The sequence below is a fragment of the Misgurnus anguillicaudatus genome, unplaced genomic scaffold (assembly GCF_027580225.2).
Source record: "Misgurnus anguillicaudatus unplaced genomic scaffold, ASM2758022v2 HiC_scaffold_31, whole genome shotgun sequence".
NCBI classification, from domain to species: domain Eukaryota; kingdom Metazoa; phylum Chordata; class Actinopteri; order Cypriniformes; family Cobitidae; genus Misgurnus; species Misgurnus anguillicaudatus.
Window position 1 is genome coordinate 4,236,379 of NW_027395281.1, and position 21,342 is coordinate 4,257,720.

Sequence of the window (21,342 nt, forward strand, 5' to 3'; positions counted from 1 at the left end):
TGATTCAGAAATATAATTCATTCATTTCTGGCCTGTAGATGAGGGTTTGACACTTAATTGTCAGTCTGAGTTTAACTTTAACAGAGATGAATTGCTGACTACTGTGTTACAATACTATTACAGTCTACACATATTATCTATTATCAATGTACAAATAGTTACAGTAATGCAAACAGTTTAATATTTAACAGTATAATGTTGTGCTCTCTTGATTTATATACACTTATTACACGGCTCTCTGGAATGCTTGATTCTGATTGGTCAGTTGAGACATTTGCAGGTTCGTTCTTTTCAAATAATAACCGCTCCAAAATAACGCATAGCCGGTACTACTTGTACGAGTAAAATCGCTCAGCGCCATATAAAGATCAATAAAGATGACTGTTTGGCGCCATCTTGTGACAAACACTGGAACATTTTGACATTCATTTTAACATGTACGGAAAAAACAAAACATTTAAACAGTGGATAGAAGAACGAACAACGACAAGACAGAGAGAGCTTACTGAGACTGAACTTGACAAAATAGAGCATGACAGCTACGAAGCCAACCCCAAAAAAAAAATACAGATGGGCATTAAAACTTCTCAAAGACAATGGAGACAGACAAGTATGAAGCAGAGGATCTTAATAAGGTATTACGATCATTTTATGCATCTGTGCAAAGTTTCGCGGAAGGATAAAAATGTTAATTTAAAACAAATATGCCAATAAAATGTTTCAAATTCATATTCATGTCCAGTTTTTTTCTTAAGTGGCAAGTAGCCGTGTAATAATCGGGTCCTGATCACACTGTCGGGGCTTATTTCCCAATAACTACCGGCTGCCTCTACATTATCCCTTACTTAATGCTGCATTAAGTTACATGATTTCTGTATGTAGCAGACAGAGCGGTGCTAGAGAGAGAACATGAGCCTAAGATTTTAAGGAACTCCGACTACGCCACCCCGGGAATTGCACCCGGGGAAATCTCAAATTACCCCCAAAATGATGGGTGAAGGACACAGGTTCGGTCCCTTATAATAAAGTAGGCAGGAGACATGGGTATCATACAAAATATTACAAGATTTATTGATACATTATTTAAAACACTAGATTAAAAGACACTAAGTACTCGTACTCCTTCCAAAGAAAGAGGAAGACACAATATTAATTATAACAAAAAGGTAGAATCAAAACAAATAAAGAAAAGAGAAATGTTACCAGCAGGGCTGAGGCTCCCAACGGCAGAGGACAGAGTTTAGTTCGAGCAGAGCACACTTCCACACAACCACACACACCAAAGTGCACTCAAACCACACTACGAAACACACCAGATGTTACACAGCACACGATGAGAAGCACCACCACCGTAGAAATTCCTGTCACCCGTGGGACCCCAGCTCCTGCGATAAACCAAAAATAAAAAAGGTTAAAGACACTGAAGAACATAAACTATAAACACATTTAATAAATGGTTTAACTATCTCACATGCACGCTCTCCAACTCCTCTATAGTGACCATTAATACGATACACAAACATCAGAGACAATAAAACATTAGGAGGGTTAATTACACATACCACTCCCCTCTGTCACAGTGTATTATTCGGGCCACAGACACAAGGGCACATTACAAATACGAGGAGTCACGTGCAGCAACAAATTATATACACAAAATAACAAACTCAAAAGAATGAAAGAAACACAAGATTAATACATCGGACAGGGGATCAACAAGGCATCATTTAATCCTTAAAACATAAGATGTTCATGTCCCCAACACATAAATGTTAACCCAGCTAGAAATAAAAAGTTCTAAGAACGTTCCCTGAAAGTTCGCAAATGTTCCCAAAAACATTCTGCCAACGTTAAAAGCGGCTAGTTTTTTTTAAGTTCTAGGAACGTTTCTGTTGTCTGAACGTTAGAGTAATGTTACATTTTACCATTTTTAAACGTTATGACATTGTCATGTTTTAATGTTAACACAATGTTTAAAACAACAGCTGTTTATTATATTGACTTGTTTAATTGTTATGTAAATGATAGAGAAACATTGCATTTTATTATTTTATAAAACATTATTTCTGAATGTTCAGTAAATATATTGCTGTAGAAAACACAATTCACTTATTAGGTTTAGATGTTGATGTTTTGTTTCATTTTAAGTCACCCTTATTTTGGTTAGTGTTTGTTTTAGTTGGGCTCTTGACCCTTGACTCATTGCTTGCCATTTTTTTCCTGGTTGTGTTAACTTTGTGTTAATGCACCACATTTGTTATGAAAAGTTAATAGTGTAGTTCTGTGGTGCTTGGTACATTATGGTAAAGATCATCACCTAATTCAATAACCAAAAGTTTATTTTGTCAAAAATGTAAATGAGATCCAGCACTTTCACAGCAGTTTGTCATTAAGGAGTTTTAGAAACTTTGGACAAAAAATATCCGCTGTATAACTGGGATGCACAAACATCAAGAATCAGACTATGAATCTCAATCATGGTGACAATTAAATGAAAAACGTCATGCTGCAATGCATGCTGGGTATTAACAAATTACAAATCTCATTCAGGACTCCCAGCATGCACTGCAGCATGGATAAATAAGGATTTTTTTTTTAACAATTTTATTTGTCACCATGGTTGAGATTCATAGTCTGATTCTTGATGTTTGTGCATCCCAATTATACAGCGGATATTTTTTGTCCAAAGTTTCTAAAACTCCTTAATGACAAACTGCTGTGAAAGAGTTGGATCTAATATACATTATTGGCAGAAAATAAACTTTTGATTAGTAAATTAATTAGGTGATGATCTTTAAATTATACCAACTACCACAGAAATACACTATTAACTTTACATGTACATAACAAATGTGGTGCATTAACACAAAGATAACACAACCAGGGAAAAAACTAGCAAGCAATGAGTCAAGGGTCAAGAGCCCAACTAAAACAAACACTAATCACAATAAGGGTGACTTAAAATGAAACAAAACATCAACATCTAAACCTAATAAGTGAATTGTGTTTTCTACAGCAATATATTTACTGAACATTCAGAAATAATGTTTTATAAAATAATAAAATGCAATGTTTCTCTATCATTTATATAACAATTAAACAAGTCAATATAATAAACAGCTGTTGTTTTAAACATTGTGTTAACATTAAAACATGACATTGTCATCATAACGTTTAAAAATGGTAAAATGTAACATTACTCTAACGTTCAGACAACAGAAACGTTCCTAGAACTTAAAAAAAACCGGACACTTTTAACATTGGCAGAATGTTTTTGGGAACATTTGGGAACTTTCAGGGAACGTTCTTAGAACTTTTTATTTCTAGCTGGGAAGTCTAGTACTACGGTGCGTTGTTAAAGGGGTCATATGATGAAAATGTTAGCATTGCCACTTTGTAGGTGTGAGCAAAAACAGGTCATTGAAATTTGGCTTTCATTATGATGTCATAAGGATATCTTATTAGAATAATACCGCCTCCTTAATCTGAACTCTGAAAGAGAGAGAAAAGAAGGACTTGACAGCACAATTGAGTTTGAATTACAACAAACAACCATCATTGTGATCAGTGTTTGCACTTTATCCGCTCATTTGCATTTTAAAAAACACACCCAAAACGAAACATTTTTGGACTTGACAGCACAATAGAGTTTCAATTACAACAAACCACCATCATTGTGATCAGTGTTTGCACTTCATCCGCTCATTTGCATTTTAAAAAACACACCCAAAACGACACATTTTTGGACTTGACAGCACAATAGAGTTTAATTACAACAAACCACCATCATTGTGATCAGTGTTTGCACTTCATCCGCTCATTTGCATTTTAAAAAACACACCCAAAACGACACATTTTTGCTCAAACCTACAAAGTGGCAATGCTAACATTTTCATCATATGACCCCTTTAAAAGATCGACCAGACACCAGCAGCACCCTTTAATAATGGCGACCCGTCCACACAGCAATGGCAGCGCTAAAACAGCGCGAAGAGGTAAATGGCAGACCTAATCATGGCCCGGAACGAGAGGGAGAATGCTAAAGCGAACACAGATGTAAACATTATGACTACACATTACTACTCTCACTTAAAGTTGCGGGTTGCACACTTACCGCTTCTTACGCCAGGCACGACACCTTACGGACACCGGCATACAGCTGTCATGGCAGCCACCAGTGCCCTGGCATACAGGAAGTCAACCTGAGAGGCTAGCACTCTTACAATCCATGGAACAGTGCTAACAGGCACCAGCATCGGAGCCAACACACACTAGAATTCACATTTAGTTTTAAAATCACACACACAACACATTAAAATAGCCATATGGTAAGAGCTAGCACGATTACCTGTAACGACCGTAAACAGACACGGGGGGGGGGGGGGGGATCAGACATGACACATACAAGGCGTCAACCAATCAGCCCTTAAGTAGGGAGCCCTACTCTCCGATAGGTGAACACAGCTGTCAATCACCTCGTCCCACTACATGTACATACAGTAAATACTTTATCAACACAATGATAGAGCTGTAAACAAAATTAATACATTCCTGGAGAAACTGTCGTTATTAATAAACTGTTCTTTACATTACACATTTAATAATAGAATGTTTATCTAAGTTGATATTTTAATAAATAAAGACTTTGTGTTTTTGTCTGCAGGTGTGTTTGGTGCTGATGATGTTACGGTGTCAGTGATGATGGGAGAATCTGTTACTCTACCCATTAAACCTGGTGAAATAAATGAAAGGCTGCAGTGGAAGTATAAAAACAGTATTATTGCATCTTTTAATGTACGAAATAAAGATATCCCAGCAGTCTACCCTAATGAGAGATTCACAAACAGACTGAATGTGGACCCTCAAACTGGATCTCTCACCGTCAAAAACATCGGAACTGAAGACACTGGAGAATATCAGCTGGAGATCAAAACCAGCAATACGCCAGACTACAAGCTATTCAGGACATTCAGTGTTACTGTTAATGGTGAGTAGAATGGCTATTTTTCTTTATTATCAATTATTTTTGAGGTTTTATTTGTTGAAAGCCTTCAAATGTATTTTACATTAAACTCTTAAAATCATATTCACACTTGTATACTCACATACTTAAAATAATAAATACAAATAAAACATCAGCAGCATTATTTAATAACATAGAGTCTGTTGACTGTGATTTATGACTTCAAGTAAAATTTAGTTTCACTCTTTAACCATCATTTTGTACAAACAGAGTTTAAGAATTTCTGTAAAGACAATCTTTCATCCTCTCCTAAAAACCAGCAGTTATGCCCACAGCGCCACCTGGTGTGCAACCATGAAAATAAATCATCAAATTATCAAAAACAAAGCTTTAAACATTAAATTGCCCAGGTTTACAGAAGATAAATTTACTGCCACAAACATTACATTGTGTTTGACTCTTTAGCTTTAATGACAGCAGCACTGCAGCTACATGACATGTTTATTTGTTCGCAATTTTACAACTTTGTATTTTGTATGTATATTTAGATTGCCCATGTTATTTTAGCTCTTGGATCTAACAGTAAATAATTTAATTACACCCTACTTACAGCATTATAAGCAAATTTCTGTTTTGAAACTTTTTTGTGTTTGTTGTTGACACAGATCAAGAGATCACGGTGTCTGCGATGAAGGGAGATAATTTGTCTCTACCAACTGATGTTAAAATAAAGCCAGATAAAGTGAAGTGGAAGATTAATGACACTGATTTAACTGACAAGGGATTCGACAACATTGACGTGAATCTTCAGACCGGACAGCTATACATCAGAAACATCAGACCCGAGCAATCTGGAAAGTATGACGTGCAAATCAACAGCAGAGATTTAATTTTACACAGAATATTCCGCGTTAACGTCAATGGTGAGTATTAAAAAATAATTTGTACCTATTATTCAACTCTTAATCTTAAGTGTAATTCATGTCTTGTAAAACTGAAACTTAATTTTTACGATAAATAAGTATGAATTTAGGCTTGTTGCGATAGTCGGTGCTTAGATCACTTGCCCACCGCGACACCGTCTTTCACCGTCGTTTTGATATTTTCTTGTAATTAAATAATTTAGTTTCGTTAGAGAGAGCAAACACTACAGTAGCAACCGAATGTGTCTGTTGCGTGAATTCCGCAGAGCTGAACGCGCATCACATCACAGAGCAGCAGGTGTCAGAGAGTGTGCGAGGCAAACTGACTAACCAGGCGACGCCAGAAGACGCGTGCTTACTCTTTGTATTATTATATATAATGTTTTAATATAAGCGAGATCGTTTTGTTGATGTGTTTTTCATTAATAATTATCTATTTTCAAAAAACGGACATTTCAACCTCTCCGTTTTCAGAAATAATTTCGTGCACACATGTTTTCAGAAAAGTCTTCATTGACATGTACCCGTGTATATATAGTCCAACGAGAAGCTCAAGCCCACTTAACCCTTCCGAAAATTAGCCATGGTTTTATTGTGGTAAAAGTGTAGTAGTCATGTTTTTTGGTGTATTGATTACTATCATTAAAACTATTTAACTACACTAACCATGGTTTAACTATGATTTTTAAAAAAAAACTTTTTTGTAAATCATGGTTGTCAAAACCATGGTTATTTTGTGGTTACTATGGTTTTACTGCAGTAACCATGTTTTTTAATTTTTTTAACTGAAGTAAAACCATGGTTAATTTTTGTAAGGGAAGCCAACCAGAATACCGAAAACAGCAACAAATGGGACGAAAGGGAAATGTCTCAGTTTTTTTAAAAATAACCATGTACATGTAAACAAGGCCTGACTCAAGCACTTAATTAAACCAGCTGTTGTGTCATGTTGCACGCAGATTCATAAGCAATTTAACACAGCGTACGCAATCGCTGCATTTAACCTGTTAAACTCTGAGCCATTTTTCTGAATTTCCACCTGAATGTGGCATGCCCAAATTTAAAAGCCCCTCATAACCACATACAGTAGAGTAAATGTAAATTTTTTATGTCATTTTTCAGGAAACCACTCCAAATTTTATAAAACACTGTTGAAAATGCTGAACATGGTTGTATGTGTTGTCAGTCCTCTAAAAAACACAAAAATAAATAGGTGCTTTTTGATTTTTTTTCCCCTAAAGTCTGTATTGAAAGTGTGTAACTCTGGCCCTGAGTAGTCTTGAAACCCGCAGACAGTTTTGTTTGATTCCAGCTAATGTCAGCTTGTAGAAGAAAAATAATTTGATCTCTATCATAATCTGTGCAAAAGTTATTTTACTTCAACTGAAGGGAGGAATAATACCCCTTTTGGATTAATTTTTCGCCTAAAAATATTTGAAGTGCTCCCATAACCACATACAGTGGAATAAATGCAATATTTTGATATCATTTTACAGAAAACCATTTGAAGTTACATAAAAAGCTGTTTGTGACAAATATTGTTATTTATTTTGTTTTTCATATGATAAACCACCAGTGTTCTAAACACTGTTGGTTTATGGGTATATCTCAGGTTCTCTGTGCTCTAGCAGACAAGGCAAGGCAAGGCAGGTTTATTTGTATAGCACATTTCATACACAGAGGTCATTCAAAGTGCTTTACATAGAAATGAGAAAACAATATATAAAAGAGAAAAAAAGAAAATGTAAAAATAATAGATAGACAATAAAATCACAATAAAAACAAAGATACACGAGAATTTAAAATAACAATTAAAGAAAATAAATGTGATTTTAATAAAACAGTTTAAAATGTTAAAAAGAATACAACAGAAGTAAAAGTGACTTGAGTTAAAAGTGCAGTCAGTGTGAAGCAGCACAGTGCTCATTCAGTAAATGCAGAGTTAAACAGATGTGTTTTTAATCTAGATTTAAAAGTGTTTACTGTTGAAGCACATCTGATCTCTTCTGGAAGCTGATTCCAGCTAGAGGTGGCATAATAACTAAATGCTGACGCACCTTGTTTTGAGTGAACCCTTGGGATTTCTAACTGACCGGATCCTAATGATCTGAGTAATCTTTTAGGTTTATATTCAGACCCCTAGAGTCAAGGTATGTGTTAACCTTGAGAGTTTCATATTTATTTCCAAATACAATGACTTCAGTTTTGTCTTTGTTTAACTGGAGGAAGTTTTGACGCATCCAACAGTTAATTTCATCAATGCATTTACATAGAGAGTCAATGGGGCTGTAGTCATTGGGTGACAGGGCTAAGTATATCTGGGTGTCATCTGCATAGCTGTGGTAAGCAATTTGGTTCTTTTTCATTATTTGACCAAGTGGGAGCATATACAAATTAAACAGAAGCGGTGCAAGAATTGAACCCTGTGGGACTCCACATGTCATGGATGTCCACTCAGATTTATCAGGGGTGCAAACTTGTCACCTTTTGGCGAAATTCTCCGTTTTTTGATCTAAAATAGGTAATTCTTGTGATTCGTCTAGATCCGATGAGTTTTTGAAAATGAGGGGTGAGGGGGGTCTGCGACATGGTAGCAGTAAATGAAATTATGAAAATCATGTCCAGCTATTGTGGTAACGATGTCAAATTACTAGCCAGTTTGGTGGGTTATGTTTTACAATTTATAGCCACCTCATTAGCTGCCGAAGTTTAAGCAGTCTGCAGATTGAGTGCACACACTTAACTCATAGTATTTTCTCATTTGAGGTTACGCGCCCACATCACGTTGCTGTGCGCGTGGTCATAAAGTTTAACATTTGTTCATGCACCGCAGTTTTAAGTTGTGATTTTAAGCCGTTGAAACACAAACAACAGTGTTATATGCGCTATATACCTGTTTCTGTTTAAGAGGAGCGTGCAAGCCGCGTATCCGCTTCTCATTAAGCTCGTGAGTATTTTGCCGTTGTATTAGCCTTAAATGCATACACGCGTCAAAATTCCCATCTTTTGCAAGTATCCTCATAAAAGAGAAAATCTCTCACTGCTCTTAATTAAATCAATTTTCTACCTTTAATAAGATTTGTACGTCAAATTGTACACAAGTTTGATTTAAGTTGCTCGTTCAGGGTTTATATTAATATACTGTATTATTAGAGCTATGACTGTGATCAGAACAAACCCTGAATTATGTTTATGTCTACTACTAAATAATAATAAAAATAAACATTTCTGTAGCACTGTTGAGTTGTGCTACACTGCTGATGGCAGCTTGCGATGCATTCGGAAGTAAATGATGATGGAGATTAATCTTAAAGTATATTTATTAACTTGCTGCTGTTGATACATCATTCTCACGGTCAGAGCAGCTCTACATACATGCAGAGATGAACACACACACACACTGATCTACCGTAACCCACAGGGGACAAACATTAACGCAAACGCGTTTTACATAGCTTACACTTTGGTGCCCTCTTGTGACCACTCACATGCACAACACAGAACAACTGAGGACATTATAAACATGTTTAACAAACACTTTACAAAAAGGTTGTATTTGTTCACATTAGTAAATGCATTATGAACAAAAAATGAACATTATATTGTATATAAGCATTCATTAATTCTTGTTTATGTAATTACATTAATTGATGTTAGTAATTGATGTTGCATTAACTATGTTAACAGGTTCAAATTTGATTTAAATTAAAATGCTAAAACCATATTTAAATGCTATATATATATATATATATATATATATATATATATATATATATATATATATATATATATATATATATATATGAAGAGTTTGGTTCCAAAACGCAATAAATGCCATTTTTGAAAAAAATTAGTTACTGCCTGAATCAGTATTATATCAGGTCAGTATTAAAAAGTTAATTCTTAATTTAACGCAAAATCCAATATCCGCCGTGTTATTCTGTCATCTTTTCTCCCTTTTTTCCCAAAATGCAATAAACGCCACTCCTCCTTTTTTACAGAATGCCATAAATCCACTCCACAGATTACAGCGCACCATTCATGCAATGTAAACAAATGATGGCGGGCGTTGAGTACACGGAATCCTAGTTTTCCTCAACTACTATGTACTTCGTGATCAACAAACAAACAAAAACAAAATAATACTTTAATAGCATTGATAAACCTGTGATGGTTTTCTGTGACGGGAAAGAAACGTAAGCCATTAAAATCTAATAATTTACACAGAGGCACTCGGGAGACGGGTGCTTGTTTGCGTGGGCCAACAGCATCAAGTTTCTGTTATGCTAGCACATTGACCCCAGGGGATCTTATGAAAAACTTTCCATAATTTTATTCAAAGTCAACGAAAATAGAGCAGGACCAAAACATTTTACAGCTGATCGTCAAGTATACAGCGACGACGTCATGTATAACCGCAGCAATGACATTGTTCTTAATATCACAAAGTAAGTGTTTTGATTAATGACATTAATGTTTATATTTTTAATCAGTGTGTACAACTAGTCAACTACATGAATATAAAATGGCAAAGATGAATGCACATTTATATAGGCGATTGATTTAATAGATTTATAGCATTTTGAATAAAAACTTGCCATGGATTTATTGCATTTTGTGGAAAAAATAATCAGTTTTTATAATAAATCTTTGAAAATCAAGTTATGGATTTGAATTTTTTATGTTTTTATAACCTAAAGATGCTATGTGAAAGTTTGTAACAGAAAATAGTGGTTTTCATCTTGTCACTTTCTTGGTATAGAAAACACGTTTTTACCGAAATTTGTCAAAATGATTTTATTGCGTTTTGGAACCAAACTCTTCATATATATATTCTGATATTACTAATCTTCTCAGAGAAAAAGGTTGCAAACTCATTGCATTTGTTGTCAGAGAGCATTTCACTAGGAACTTGATTTGGGGGGTTTGTTAGTCTCTCTGCAGTAGCAAAAAGAGTGTGAGTGTGGTTTATGTTGTTGTTTATAATGTTTGAAAAGAAGGTCTGTCTAGCTGTGCCTAGTTCTACATTGAAAGCACGAAGACTGTCCTTATAGATGTTATAATGTACTTCAAGTTTTGTTTTCCGCCACATACGTTCAGCTTTTCTGCATGTTCTTTTCATGTGCTGTACTGCTGTTGTGTTTCTCCAGGGTGCTTTACGTCTGCCAGTGATCACCCTGACCTTTACTGGAGCTATACCATCAATGGCATTTTTAACTTTTATGTTAAAGTTTTCAAGGAGAACATCAACAGAGTCTGCCGATATGTTTGGCAACATTGATATAGCATTCATAAATACCTCACTGGTGTTCTCAGTTCTGGTTTGTTCTGACAGTTCTGGTTGTTACCAGCAAATGGCAGTAATCACTCAAAAAAGATATCTTTGTTGTATGCCAGAGTTATTCTAATTCAACTGAAGGAAAATACTTTTTTGATTGAGTATCATAAAAGTACTTTGTTGTGTTTTGCACATACAATAAATAGCAAGGGATTATTAATGCACACAACCAAAAGAAAAAGTTTTAAATTTTGTAGAGGAGAACCTAAGGTAAAAGATGATGTAGATTTTGTGACTATCTGTGCTATCTGAGGCAGCTCAGGCTCAAGTTTCAAATACGTTTACAAAAGACAATTTTTTACCTCATTATTCATTTGACGATTGTTGGATATGTGATGATAATAGAGCAAAAAATAGTGAGAGAGTGAGAGCTTTCATTTGATATAAGACTAGCCCATGTTTGTCATATTTGAAAAATATTAAATATGTGAATATGAAATAATATAAAAAAATTGGGGGGTGATAGTGTAAATTAAGTGTAAATAAATAAATAAATAAATCTGCAGAAAGTAGAGATTCTAAGCTTTCAAACAGTATCTCATATGGGGTACTGGGTCCAAGACGGACCATTAAAAATTAAAGGAATATTTTATATTAAGTCATTTTGGACCCTGTGTCCGCCGAGTTAAACTTCATCTAATTCAAAAGTGAAAGTAAAATGTGCACGTCTGCATGTGCATTCATAAGACCCTCCCACACGGTGAAACTGGTATAGGTTTGTCACGCCCTGATTAACTGCGGGGAAAATTCTGTCACCGTAACATCCCTAAAGCATCTGACCTCAGTTTTTCTACGCTTACACTTTTGGTACGTTTTTTTTAGACACCCCTAGCTGCCTGCAGCGCGATGATGTATTTGATTAATCTAACAGAGGGTATGCAATGACATCACCTTTCCACGTGACCACGCCGGAGCTTGCCCTGTTGAGTGGGAAAACATTCATCAAAATGGCGGGTTTTATAGTGGCTTTTGCGAAAACGTCAGTAAAATGGACTATTATCATCTTAAATTGAATTTAGTTGGCCTTAACAGTGACCCTAACAACTTGCCAAACAACCAACCAGTTGTCTGTGGACATTGGCATATGGCCAGACATTGCTTTTCCTGACATATATGTTTGTCTTGTCGAACACTATTAAACTATCCCACCTTTGTAGAACACAAGGCTAATGTAGCAATGCTGACATCACGGTTATGCACGTCAAAATTCTTTGTCAAAAATCTGTTTCGGCATGCGTGGTACTGTTACAATGTGTGTCATGATATATATCTTTTATCTTGGTACTGACGAAATTTCATCAAAATCTATGGTGGCGAATGTATTTAAATAAATTTCGGAAATTTGGTAGTCACATTTCTGGTAATAGACTAAAGCGAACATCCTGTCAAAACATCTACTGCAGGCATCGTCCTAAAACCATGGGTCTGAGTCTGAATGACAAACTAATTCCAACTAAATGGCCCAATACAACTAAAACAGTAAATGTTCATGAATTTATTTGAAAGAACTAACACAATTCTACATTCTGTTCAAATTTCATGCAAATATCTTATAAAATGAGAAAGTTACAAGCAAAAACATGTCACACACCTTCCATTGACATCAATATAACTTTTTTCCTCTGATTTTTTAATATTAAAAATATCATAACTTTCTCAATCCTCAATGGATTTTTACAGTCCATGTATCTTTGTAAAGGGAATTGTGAATGACTAGTGTCATAAATTTTGAGCTTAGGGGTGTTTGAAAATTTTGTCATCATACCTACATAATACTAATAGAGGTTTTTTAATGAAGGGTCACTGACAAAACTTTGCAGTTACACAGAATAAGAGTTTTCAGTATAGGATCCCCCCCCCCAAAATTTGACATATGGCTACTGCTACTCCCTGGTGAAAAAATAGTATGCTAAATATATTTAATTTTGATATACTTAAGTATACTTGCAGTCACACTAATGACCAGTATACTTAAAGTGTGCTATTGATTAGTTTATTTAAAGAGTGCTATTTTGGAACAACTAATTTTGTACTTAATATATTTTAGTTGTATATTAATTGTAACAAAGTACAACTTTAAGTGTATTTAGTGTACTTTTGTGTGCTAAAGTGGAACAACTTTAAGTGTATTTAGTTCAATTTAAGTACATGACTGTTTTTGTGCTAAATTCATGCTTGATAAGTGGATTTAGAGTGTGTTTTATTTATGTTAGGAGTACATTACAAATGTATTATGAGTGTCTTGCAAACATACAATCAGTATACCTTAAATAGACTGTTTGCGTACATTCTATATATTTTTGGCCAATCCAAAATTCTAAAAACTGCCCTGGTGAAAAATGAATATGCCAAGTACATTACATTTTGTATACTTTTACATACCTGCAGCTAGATTAGTAATGAGTATACTTCAAGTGCGTTAATAATTAGTTAACTTAAAGAGTGCTATTTTGGGAATAGATTACTTTAGCTGGTAACATAACCAAAATAATTTTTTCCAAATAAATAAAAGCTGATTAAAACAGTCAAAAACAATTCATTTTAAATATATTTAAAATATAGTTTTATTCACAGCATTCAAAGTGTACAGTATTTGCCTAAAAATTGAACAATTACTCATTGAAGAATGTCAAGATGATTGAGTTTACAATGTCTTTCTCTCCCAAATCAACTTTAGTCTGGCAGGTTTTGGTTCAGCCTAAGGAAATCTGAAAAAGAGAGACAATAAGCTCAATTAAAAATTGTTTAATATTAAAACATTACATTTATTTAAGACTTACTGTATTAAATCTATAGTTTACTGGCAGAGATTGTATAGCAGATATATTTTTACCTAAACTATAGCTTGACTTAAATGTCATCATATATATTAAGGGGCGGTTTCCCAGACAGGAATTAGACTAGTCCTAGACTAAAATAAATGTAAGAGCTGTCCAAACTGAAAACAACTTGCTCTGACATATCTTAAAATACATCAGTGCCCTTTGTTTTACATCGTAATGCACATAAGTAATGTTTTTAGTAAGGCATGTTTGTTAAAACTATTCTAATTAAACTAAGGTCTAGTCCTGGATAAAGCTATTCCCTGTCCGGGAAACCACCCCTAAGAGTTTTCATTATAATGACTTGCCTATATGGGCTGCAAAATCCTCCTTACATAAAATACTTCAGCTCCTAAAGAAAGATTTTATTGTATTAAATTTAAATGTAAAACTTGTCAGAAAGAAAATGCAACAAGCAGACAATTGGGTGGTTTCCTGGAATGGGTTATCTTAAAACAGGACTAGGCCTTAGTTTAATTAAGAAATATAACTAGTTTCAAAAAACATGCCTTAATAAAAACATTACCTGTGTGCATTTTGAGGCAAAACAAAGGACATTGGTGTATTTTAAGATATGTCAGTGCAAGTTGTTTTCAGTTTGGACAGCTCTTACATTTATTTTAGTCTAGGACTAATCTAATCCCTGTCCGGGAAACCGCCTCAATATGTATATAACGTTATATAATCTAAACTGAAGCTTGATTTACTACTACGAATGAATTATTATATCTTAAGAGTTTAAAATGACTTACCACTAGCTGCAAAGTCCTCCCTACAAATGTCTTTGAAAAACTTTAGCTTCTGAGGAAAGAATGCAGCATCATTAATACTACATACAGTTAAGTTAGGTAAAAGCCTTACAACATCTAAACAGTCAATAAATGGTTAACTTTCACGCTACATTAAAAAAACAGATTTTCTGACGCTACCTTTTTTCATTAACATATACATACACACCAATACATATATTTCACAAAACAATCGGGTGTACTAATTCGATATAACAGGCTAACAGTGCTATCTTTCAAACCTTTAACATTAGCTATAAGCTAAGCTAAGCTACACAGCAGCTTATCACTAATAGCGAGTTAGACACCGCGTTATTGACAACATTTCGCGTTCGAAATATGATAGTCTACTGATAAACTTCAGAATGGTCAAACGATAATCAAATATAATTAATTTTAAGATATTTTAACGTACCTTGGGACTGAATCCGTCCGTCTTGAACGACTGGTAAAAATCAAAATACGTGCGTCGTGACGTCATCACATACGTCAGATGCATTATTCAAATCTCAGAATTCACTTTTCTCTGAAATGCATTTACGAAAACTGGTTAAGTTAATTAATGTGTACAGCTAAAAGCGGTATGCAATTGACTCAAAAACTACAAAAAAACGAACGTTTTTTTTGTGGTAAAAGTTTAGTAACCATGTTTTTTTTTTGGTGTATTGATTATTATTAGCAAAACCATGGTTATTTTGTGGTAAAACACAGTTAATTGGTTTATCCAATGCTTGACTATAGTGAAGTAAAAGTGTACCTTATTATGTTAATAGTATATTACAAATGTATACATCTACAATATAAAATGTAACTGAACATACTGCTCTCTCGTAATTTTAAGCCCACGTTATTTCTCCATAAAATAATATACATTTGTACACCCCATATACTTTCAAAATGTACTTAAAATATACTGTTTCTAAAGAATACTAAATAATGTATTTTAGAAATATACTGTCAGTGCATTATTATAATGATAACTTTAAGCATACCAATAAAGTATACCTAAAATACATTTTAAAATAAGTTTAAATTTAGTATACTTTAAAAATTGCACAAAACTTTAACTTTAAGTATATTTTTCTAAAGTATACTTTTAGAAAATATACTAAAGTATAATTATTTTGAAGTATGTTAAAAGTTTAATTGTAAAAAATACGCGCAAATATGTTGTAAGCATACTTTAAATATGTTTAAAGAAAGTACATTCCTTTGTAAGTATATTTGTAATGTACTATTGCAAAGTTAAATATACTTGAAATACAATAAAGTATATTTGTTTTTCACCAGGGCTGATTTACTTCTACTTTGAGTGTTTTTTGCAGTCTGAAAAAAGACTGCTCTAAATTTTTGCTGAATCTGTTAGCACAGTCGATTACACAACTACTTTTCCCATTTTAGGTGCGTTTTTTGTAATATACCTAGGTGAAAAAGAAATATATTTAAATAGTATTTTTTTGGGACATACTTAATATATTTAAATGCTACTATACTAAATGCATATTAAATGTATTATATTGAAACAACTTCAAATATATTAAATGCATTTCAAGATATATTTAGAGTAAATTTTAATCTATTTGCATTATATTTAAACTATTGAAATTGTGTTAAATTGGAACAACTTTAAATATATTAAAGTATTTATTAGTTATACAGTGGAAATTAGTAGACATGTGAATATTTGGTTAGCATGTTGATTTACCGTGTGTGCCCCTAAATTTTCTGGTGGCCCCCTAAAATTTTCAGTTGCGGGCCACTCTGCTCCTGGTAAAAAAAGTTAGTCTGGAGCCCTGCGAAATGGTATATGCAAAGATGACTAGGCCAAGTCCCTTACAGCTTTACAATAAAAAAAAAATGGTTTTTACATAAATAACTCAACAGGACAGAAATTAGCCACCTGGAATGGATGTGTTGCAAACGTTTTTCTTCTGAATCACTCCACATTTGTCCCAATTCAAAAATCTCAATAGCAGTTGATCTGAAAAACAACAGGCAGGTAAATGATGATTAATGATTTGTTTTCTTTTTAAGAATTACTTACCCCGAGTACAATACCTTTAAGACAATATAATATAATCAAACCCAGCCTCGGCAGTTTTACAATCTCTCATAAAAGTATCCCTTCTTACAATGTCATTTTTGTGTCCATATGTTATTAGAAATACATTTAAAAATAAACAAAAAGACAATAAGGTTGTCAAGATTGAACTGCTATACATTAGCCATTGAACGTTATAATAACCATATGGTCATATCATGGTATTTTCAGGTAAGACAGCTCAAACATTCATTTTAAACTAACGTTAGCATTGCAAGAGAAGCAATAGAAAAACTTAAACGTGAACTTAATGTTATTATTAACAAACTTACCACCAAGAATAAGTATTTCTATGGGCTGTATCTTCATTTGTTCCTGTCTACTTTGCTCTGGTTGGTCATATTTATGTCACTGTGCTAAAAAAATGAAAGGTTTTAATGATTTCTGAAATGCCTAGTCACACAATAGCGATGTTCCAATTACCACACGAAACACCGACATAACGTTACATAAAGAAGCTGGGTTAAAATAAGGACAACTGTAGTATTTTACTTATTTGATAGTTAACTTAATAAAGAAATGCAAAAATCGGTCATCACTTACCCCCTCGTGTTGTCTCGTTCATCTCCAAACAAAAAGCGAAATACTTTTTCCCTCGACGTCAGATCCACTAAAACTGCTTACATTTTAAATCAAGTTGTTTTATCTAAGTCCTCTGGTGAAACATGATCACCGATTAATTTAGTTTATACGTTTAATGAAAGCAACCGCATGCACGTTGTGAACTTACTGAACAACAGCTTTTAGATAGCACCGTGACGTGTTACTATGACAACAACCAATCAGGTTTAGTCACGTGTGTCACGTGTGTTGTTTGAAAATAAACACTAAACGTATATAGATTTAAAGCAAATCTTTGAAAATTTTGTTTATTATGCAATCGGAATGATATAATGTTGAAATGCTTGAGGAAATTTCAATGTTAGTTTATTACAATTAATAAATCATGTTTTGAAAAAATAAAAAAAGCATATTTCTTAAAAGTGTAATTATGCATATATTTATTACCAGCATACTTCTAGTACACTTAATATTAATACATTAAAAGTATTCTTAAGTTTAGCATATTTCTTTAAAATGTAATAAAGCATATATTTATTACCAATGTACTTCTAGTACACTTAATATAAATATATTAAAAATATTCTTAAGTTTAGCATATTTCTTTAAAATGTAATAAAGCATATATTTATTACCAATGTACTTCTAGTACACTTAATATAAATATATAAAAAATATTCTTAAGTTTAGCATATTTCTTTAAAATGTAATAAAGCATATATTTATTACCAGCATACTTCTAGTACACTTAATATAAATATATAAAAAATATTCTTAAGTTTAGCATATTTCTTAAAAATGTAATAAAGCATATATTTATTACCAGCATACTTCTAGAACACTTAATATAAATACATTAAAAATATTCTTAAGTTTAGCATATTTCCTTAAAATGTAATTAAGTATATATTTATTACTAATGTACTTCTAGTACACTTAATATAAATACATTAAAAATATTCTTATGTTTAGCATATTTCTTAAAAAATGTAATTAAGTATATATTTATTACCAGTGTACTTCTAGTATACTTTTAAAAAGTATGTTTAAATGCAATTTAACGTATTTTTAATACACTTCAAATAAGTATGTTGGAAATACAAATGTATTATAAACATACTATTTGTATTTTAAGTATATTTTTAATACATTAAATACTACGTCTTTTTGACCTGGGTATATCAAAAGCCAGTCAGCGCTAACGGGTTAATGCGCATGTGCAGTTTCAAATGTGCCTCCGGTTTCTATGGCGATAATAAACTGGCTTTTGTTTAAAAAGTCACGATCACGCACTGCACTTTCTTTCTCGAGCATTAGTTTAGTTTGAAGTTTGTAGCACATATTATTTGTCTAGAGTCTTTAATATGTTGTTCAATTTTAAATACATTTTCAGTAGCTTATTTATTTATTGTTATTTATTGGAACAGTTTAACATAGCACTTTATTTTATTTCAGAGATTGTTTCTACTCATTATGTTGCACATATTGAATATTAAAGTTCAGGGTTTTGGAATGATTGCATGATTTAAGGTACTTTAGAATATGCGCTATGTATGTGGTCTGCTCCTGAAATTAAATTCAGAAAGATGTAGGCCTAATAATGCATTGTTTTTGTTAATATGACTCATCTTGTGTGAAAGGAGAGTGCTGACACAGAATCTGATGCAAGTAAAACAGTTAATTTAAAGGAACAGGGAAAAGCAGCGAAAGGCGCAACCCAATCACTAAACAGTCCCGACTCTCTTGAAACTCCAAAATATACACTGTCAATGAGCAATAAATAAAATGTCAAAAAGCTCTACATGTTTTAGTTGAAATCTTTAGTTCAGTAACGGTTTAGTGAAATGACTGAGATTAAGTTTATGATGTTTAATTTCTATGGATTTGTGTTGATTTTCTGTGTGTTTGTCTCTGTAGCAAATGAAGGAATGCCAGTATCAAAGATGGAGGGAGAAACTCTTACTCTAAGCCCTGATACAAAAACACAGGAAGATGATGTGATAAAGTGGATGTTTGAAGAGACTCTCATAGCTAAAATGGACAGAAGAATCCATCCTCAGCCAGATCCTGTCCTTGATAAGAGATTCAGTGGCAGACTGCATATGGATTCACGTGGTTATCTCTACATTTCACACATCAAAACTAATGAGTCTGGAATTTATGATGTAAACATCACTAACAGCAATCACATCGTTCAGAAGAGATTCAGAGTTACTGTCACTGGTGAGTGTCTTGTTTGTCATATCTGTGTCTTTCAATCTTTGATCTACATCTGAACTACATGATATGAAATCAATCAACCCACATTTACATTTAATTTAATTTAACTATTACTGAGAAAATACACTGAGGTTCTGTGTCTGAGATGTTTGTCACATGTGAAGATGTATAACTGCTCTTTGACATGAACATGATCTCTCAGTAGTAAAACATCATCTGACCCAATAAAGATCTGAATAACTATGGTAGAAACTATAAAAAAATTATAGTGCAGAACACAACATGAGGTTTATTATTCTGTATACTGAAATCTTTAATACCCCTGAGATCTTTAAGTTCTGCTTTACAAAAATTGAACTGATCACAGAAGTCAGAGTATAATACAGGGGTTCCAAGAGTTGGTCCTGGAGGGACGTTATCCTAGCTCCAGCCCTAATCAAACACACCTGAAGCAGCCAATTAAGGTCTTACTAAGCAGAAGGTGTTTCTCAATAGCCTCTTTCACACAGTAATTCTGGTAAATTACCATGAATTTACCAGAATGAATTTACCAGTAAATACAAAAATGTGCTGTTCACACACGCAGTGGCGTTCCGTTATTTTACCAGTAAGACATCATTCACACATCAGTATCAAAATACCGGTAAATTCGTTGAGAAAGCGGAAGTACCTGTAGCACGCGGCGAGCTCAGTGTTGTATTTGTAAACAATCCACGTAGTTCATATCCACGGTCCGTATTTTGTTGTTTTCACGTCTGTGGTAAACAGTCGCGAAGTTGCTCATGACCAAACAACATTGACGTCAAACCGAAAATGCGTTTTTAATAGGGATGCACCGAATCCAGGATTCGGTTTCGGATTCGGCCGAATACTGGGCTTTTTGGCGGGGTTCGGGTTCGGCCGAATCCTAGATTTTTTTTCCACCGAACCGAACCCTAGGCTTGCGCTACGCTGGTCGACGTCACGCAGCCGTTGATTACACACATCGGGTGCTGACGTGGAGATGAGCTTTTTCTTTCGGTCAGCTGGACACACCAAAACTTTTAAACACAGCTGAAAACGCCTTGAGGACCCCAAATGCCAGCTGTTTTTCAGCCGAGCGCTTGGTAGCTGTGATGCTTCAGCTGTGAGCCGGTTGGTTGCTGTGGTAATGTCCTGCCCCTCCTCCACTGTGATTGGACGGCCGTGTGAAGACTGACATTGACGAGCGGAGCTTCTCACTCAAAGTTAAATATAAGCAAGCAGCTCCGCGCTGAAAACTATTGGAAAAACGAGCGTGTCGCAACGCATCGCTTTCATTATGCATAGGCTTATGGTAATTGTCAAAATAGTTTTTCCAACTTGTCATCCTGGCATAATGTACAGTTAAAATTAAATAAAATGAAAAATACACTGCTGTGGACGTTTTTTACTTCATTAATGTGTTTTACTGTGTTGGAATAAGGATGCGAGTAGGATTCGGTATTCGGTTTCGGATTCGGCCGAATCTTAAACGGTGGATTCGGGATTCGGCCGAACCTAAAAAAATCTGGATTCGGTGCATCCCTAGTTTTTAACAACAGTACTGTTTGCACTTTAGGCTTCACAGAGGGCGTGCTAAGGACGTCGGCAATTCGGCGGTAAGCT

The 21,342-nt window shown here is 34.0% G+C and overlaps 1 protein-coding gene and 2 long non-coding RNA genes across 4 annotated transcripts in view; 1 reads left to right on the top strand and 2 right to left on the bottom strand.

The window, feature by feature from the left end:
• Positions 1 to 21,342, top strand: part of LOC129453364 (uncharacterized) — a 38,303-nt gene that overhangs the window by 5,129 nt on the left and 11,832 nt on the right. The window contains exons 2-4 of the mRNA XM_073865450.1: positions 4,664 to 4,987; positions 5,629 to 5,886; positions 19,414 to 19,719. Of these exons, the coding sequence (XP_073721551.1) occupies positions 4,664 to 4,987; positions 5,629 to 5,886; positions 19,414 to 19,719 (888 nt within the window). The remainder of the gene's footprint in view (positions 1 to 4,663; positions 4,988 to 5,628; positions 5,887 to 19,413; positions 19,720 to 21,342) is intronic.
• On the bottom strand, positions 1,046 to 4,378 carry LOC141363035 (uncharacterized). Of its 2 annotated transcripts, XR_012368544.1 has the most exons (3): positions 4,349 to 4,378; positions 4,115 to 4,271; positions 1,046 to 1,385 (listed from the first exon to the last, which is right to left on the bottom strand). It is a non-coding gene; the product is annotated as an uncharacterized lncRNA (long non-coding RNA). The 2 variants fall into 2 exon arrangements; XR_012368543.1 differs by lacking the exon at positions 4,349 to 4,378 and having other exon boundaries at positions 4,115 to 4,342.
• Positions 13,118 to 15,421, bottom strand: LOC141363018 (uncharacterized). Its single transcript, XR_012368529.1, has 4 exons — positions 15,250 to 15,421; positions 14,799 to 14,847; positions 14,355 to 14,398; positions 13,118 to 13,932 (listed from the first exon to the last, which is right to left on the bottom strand). It is a non-coding gene; the product is annotated as an uncharacterized lncRNA (long non-coding RNA).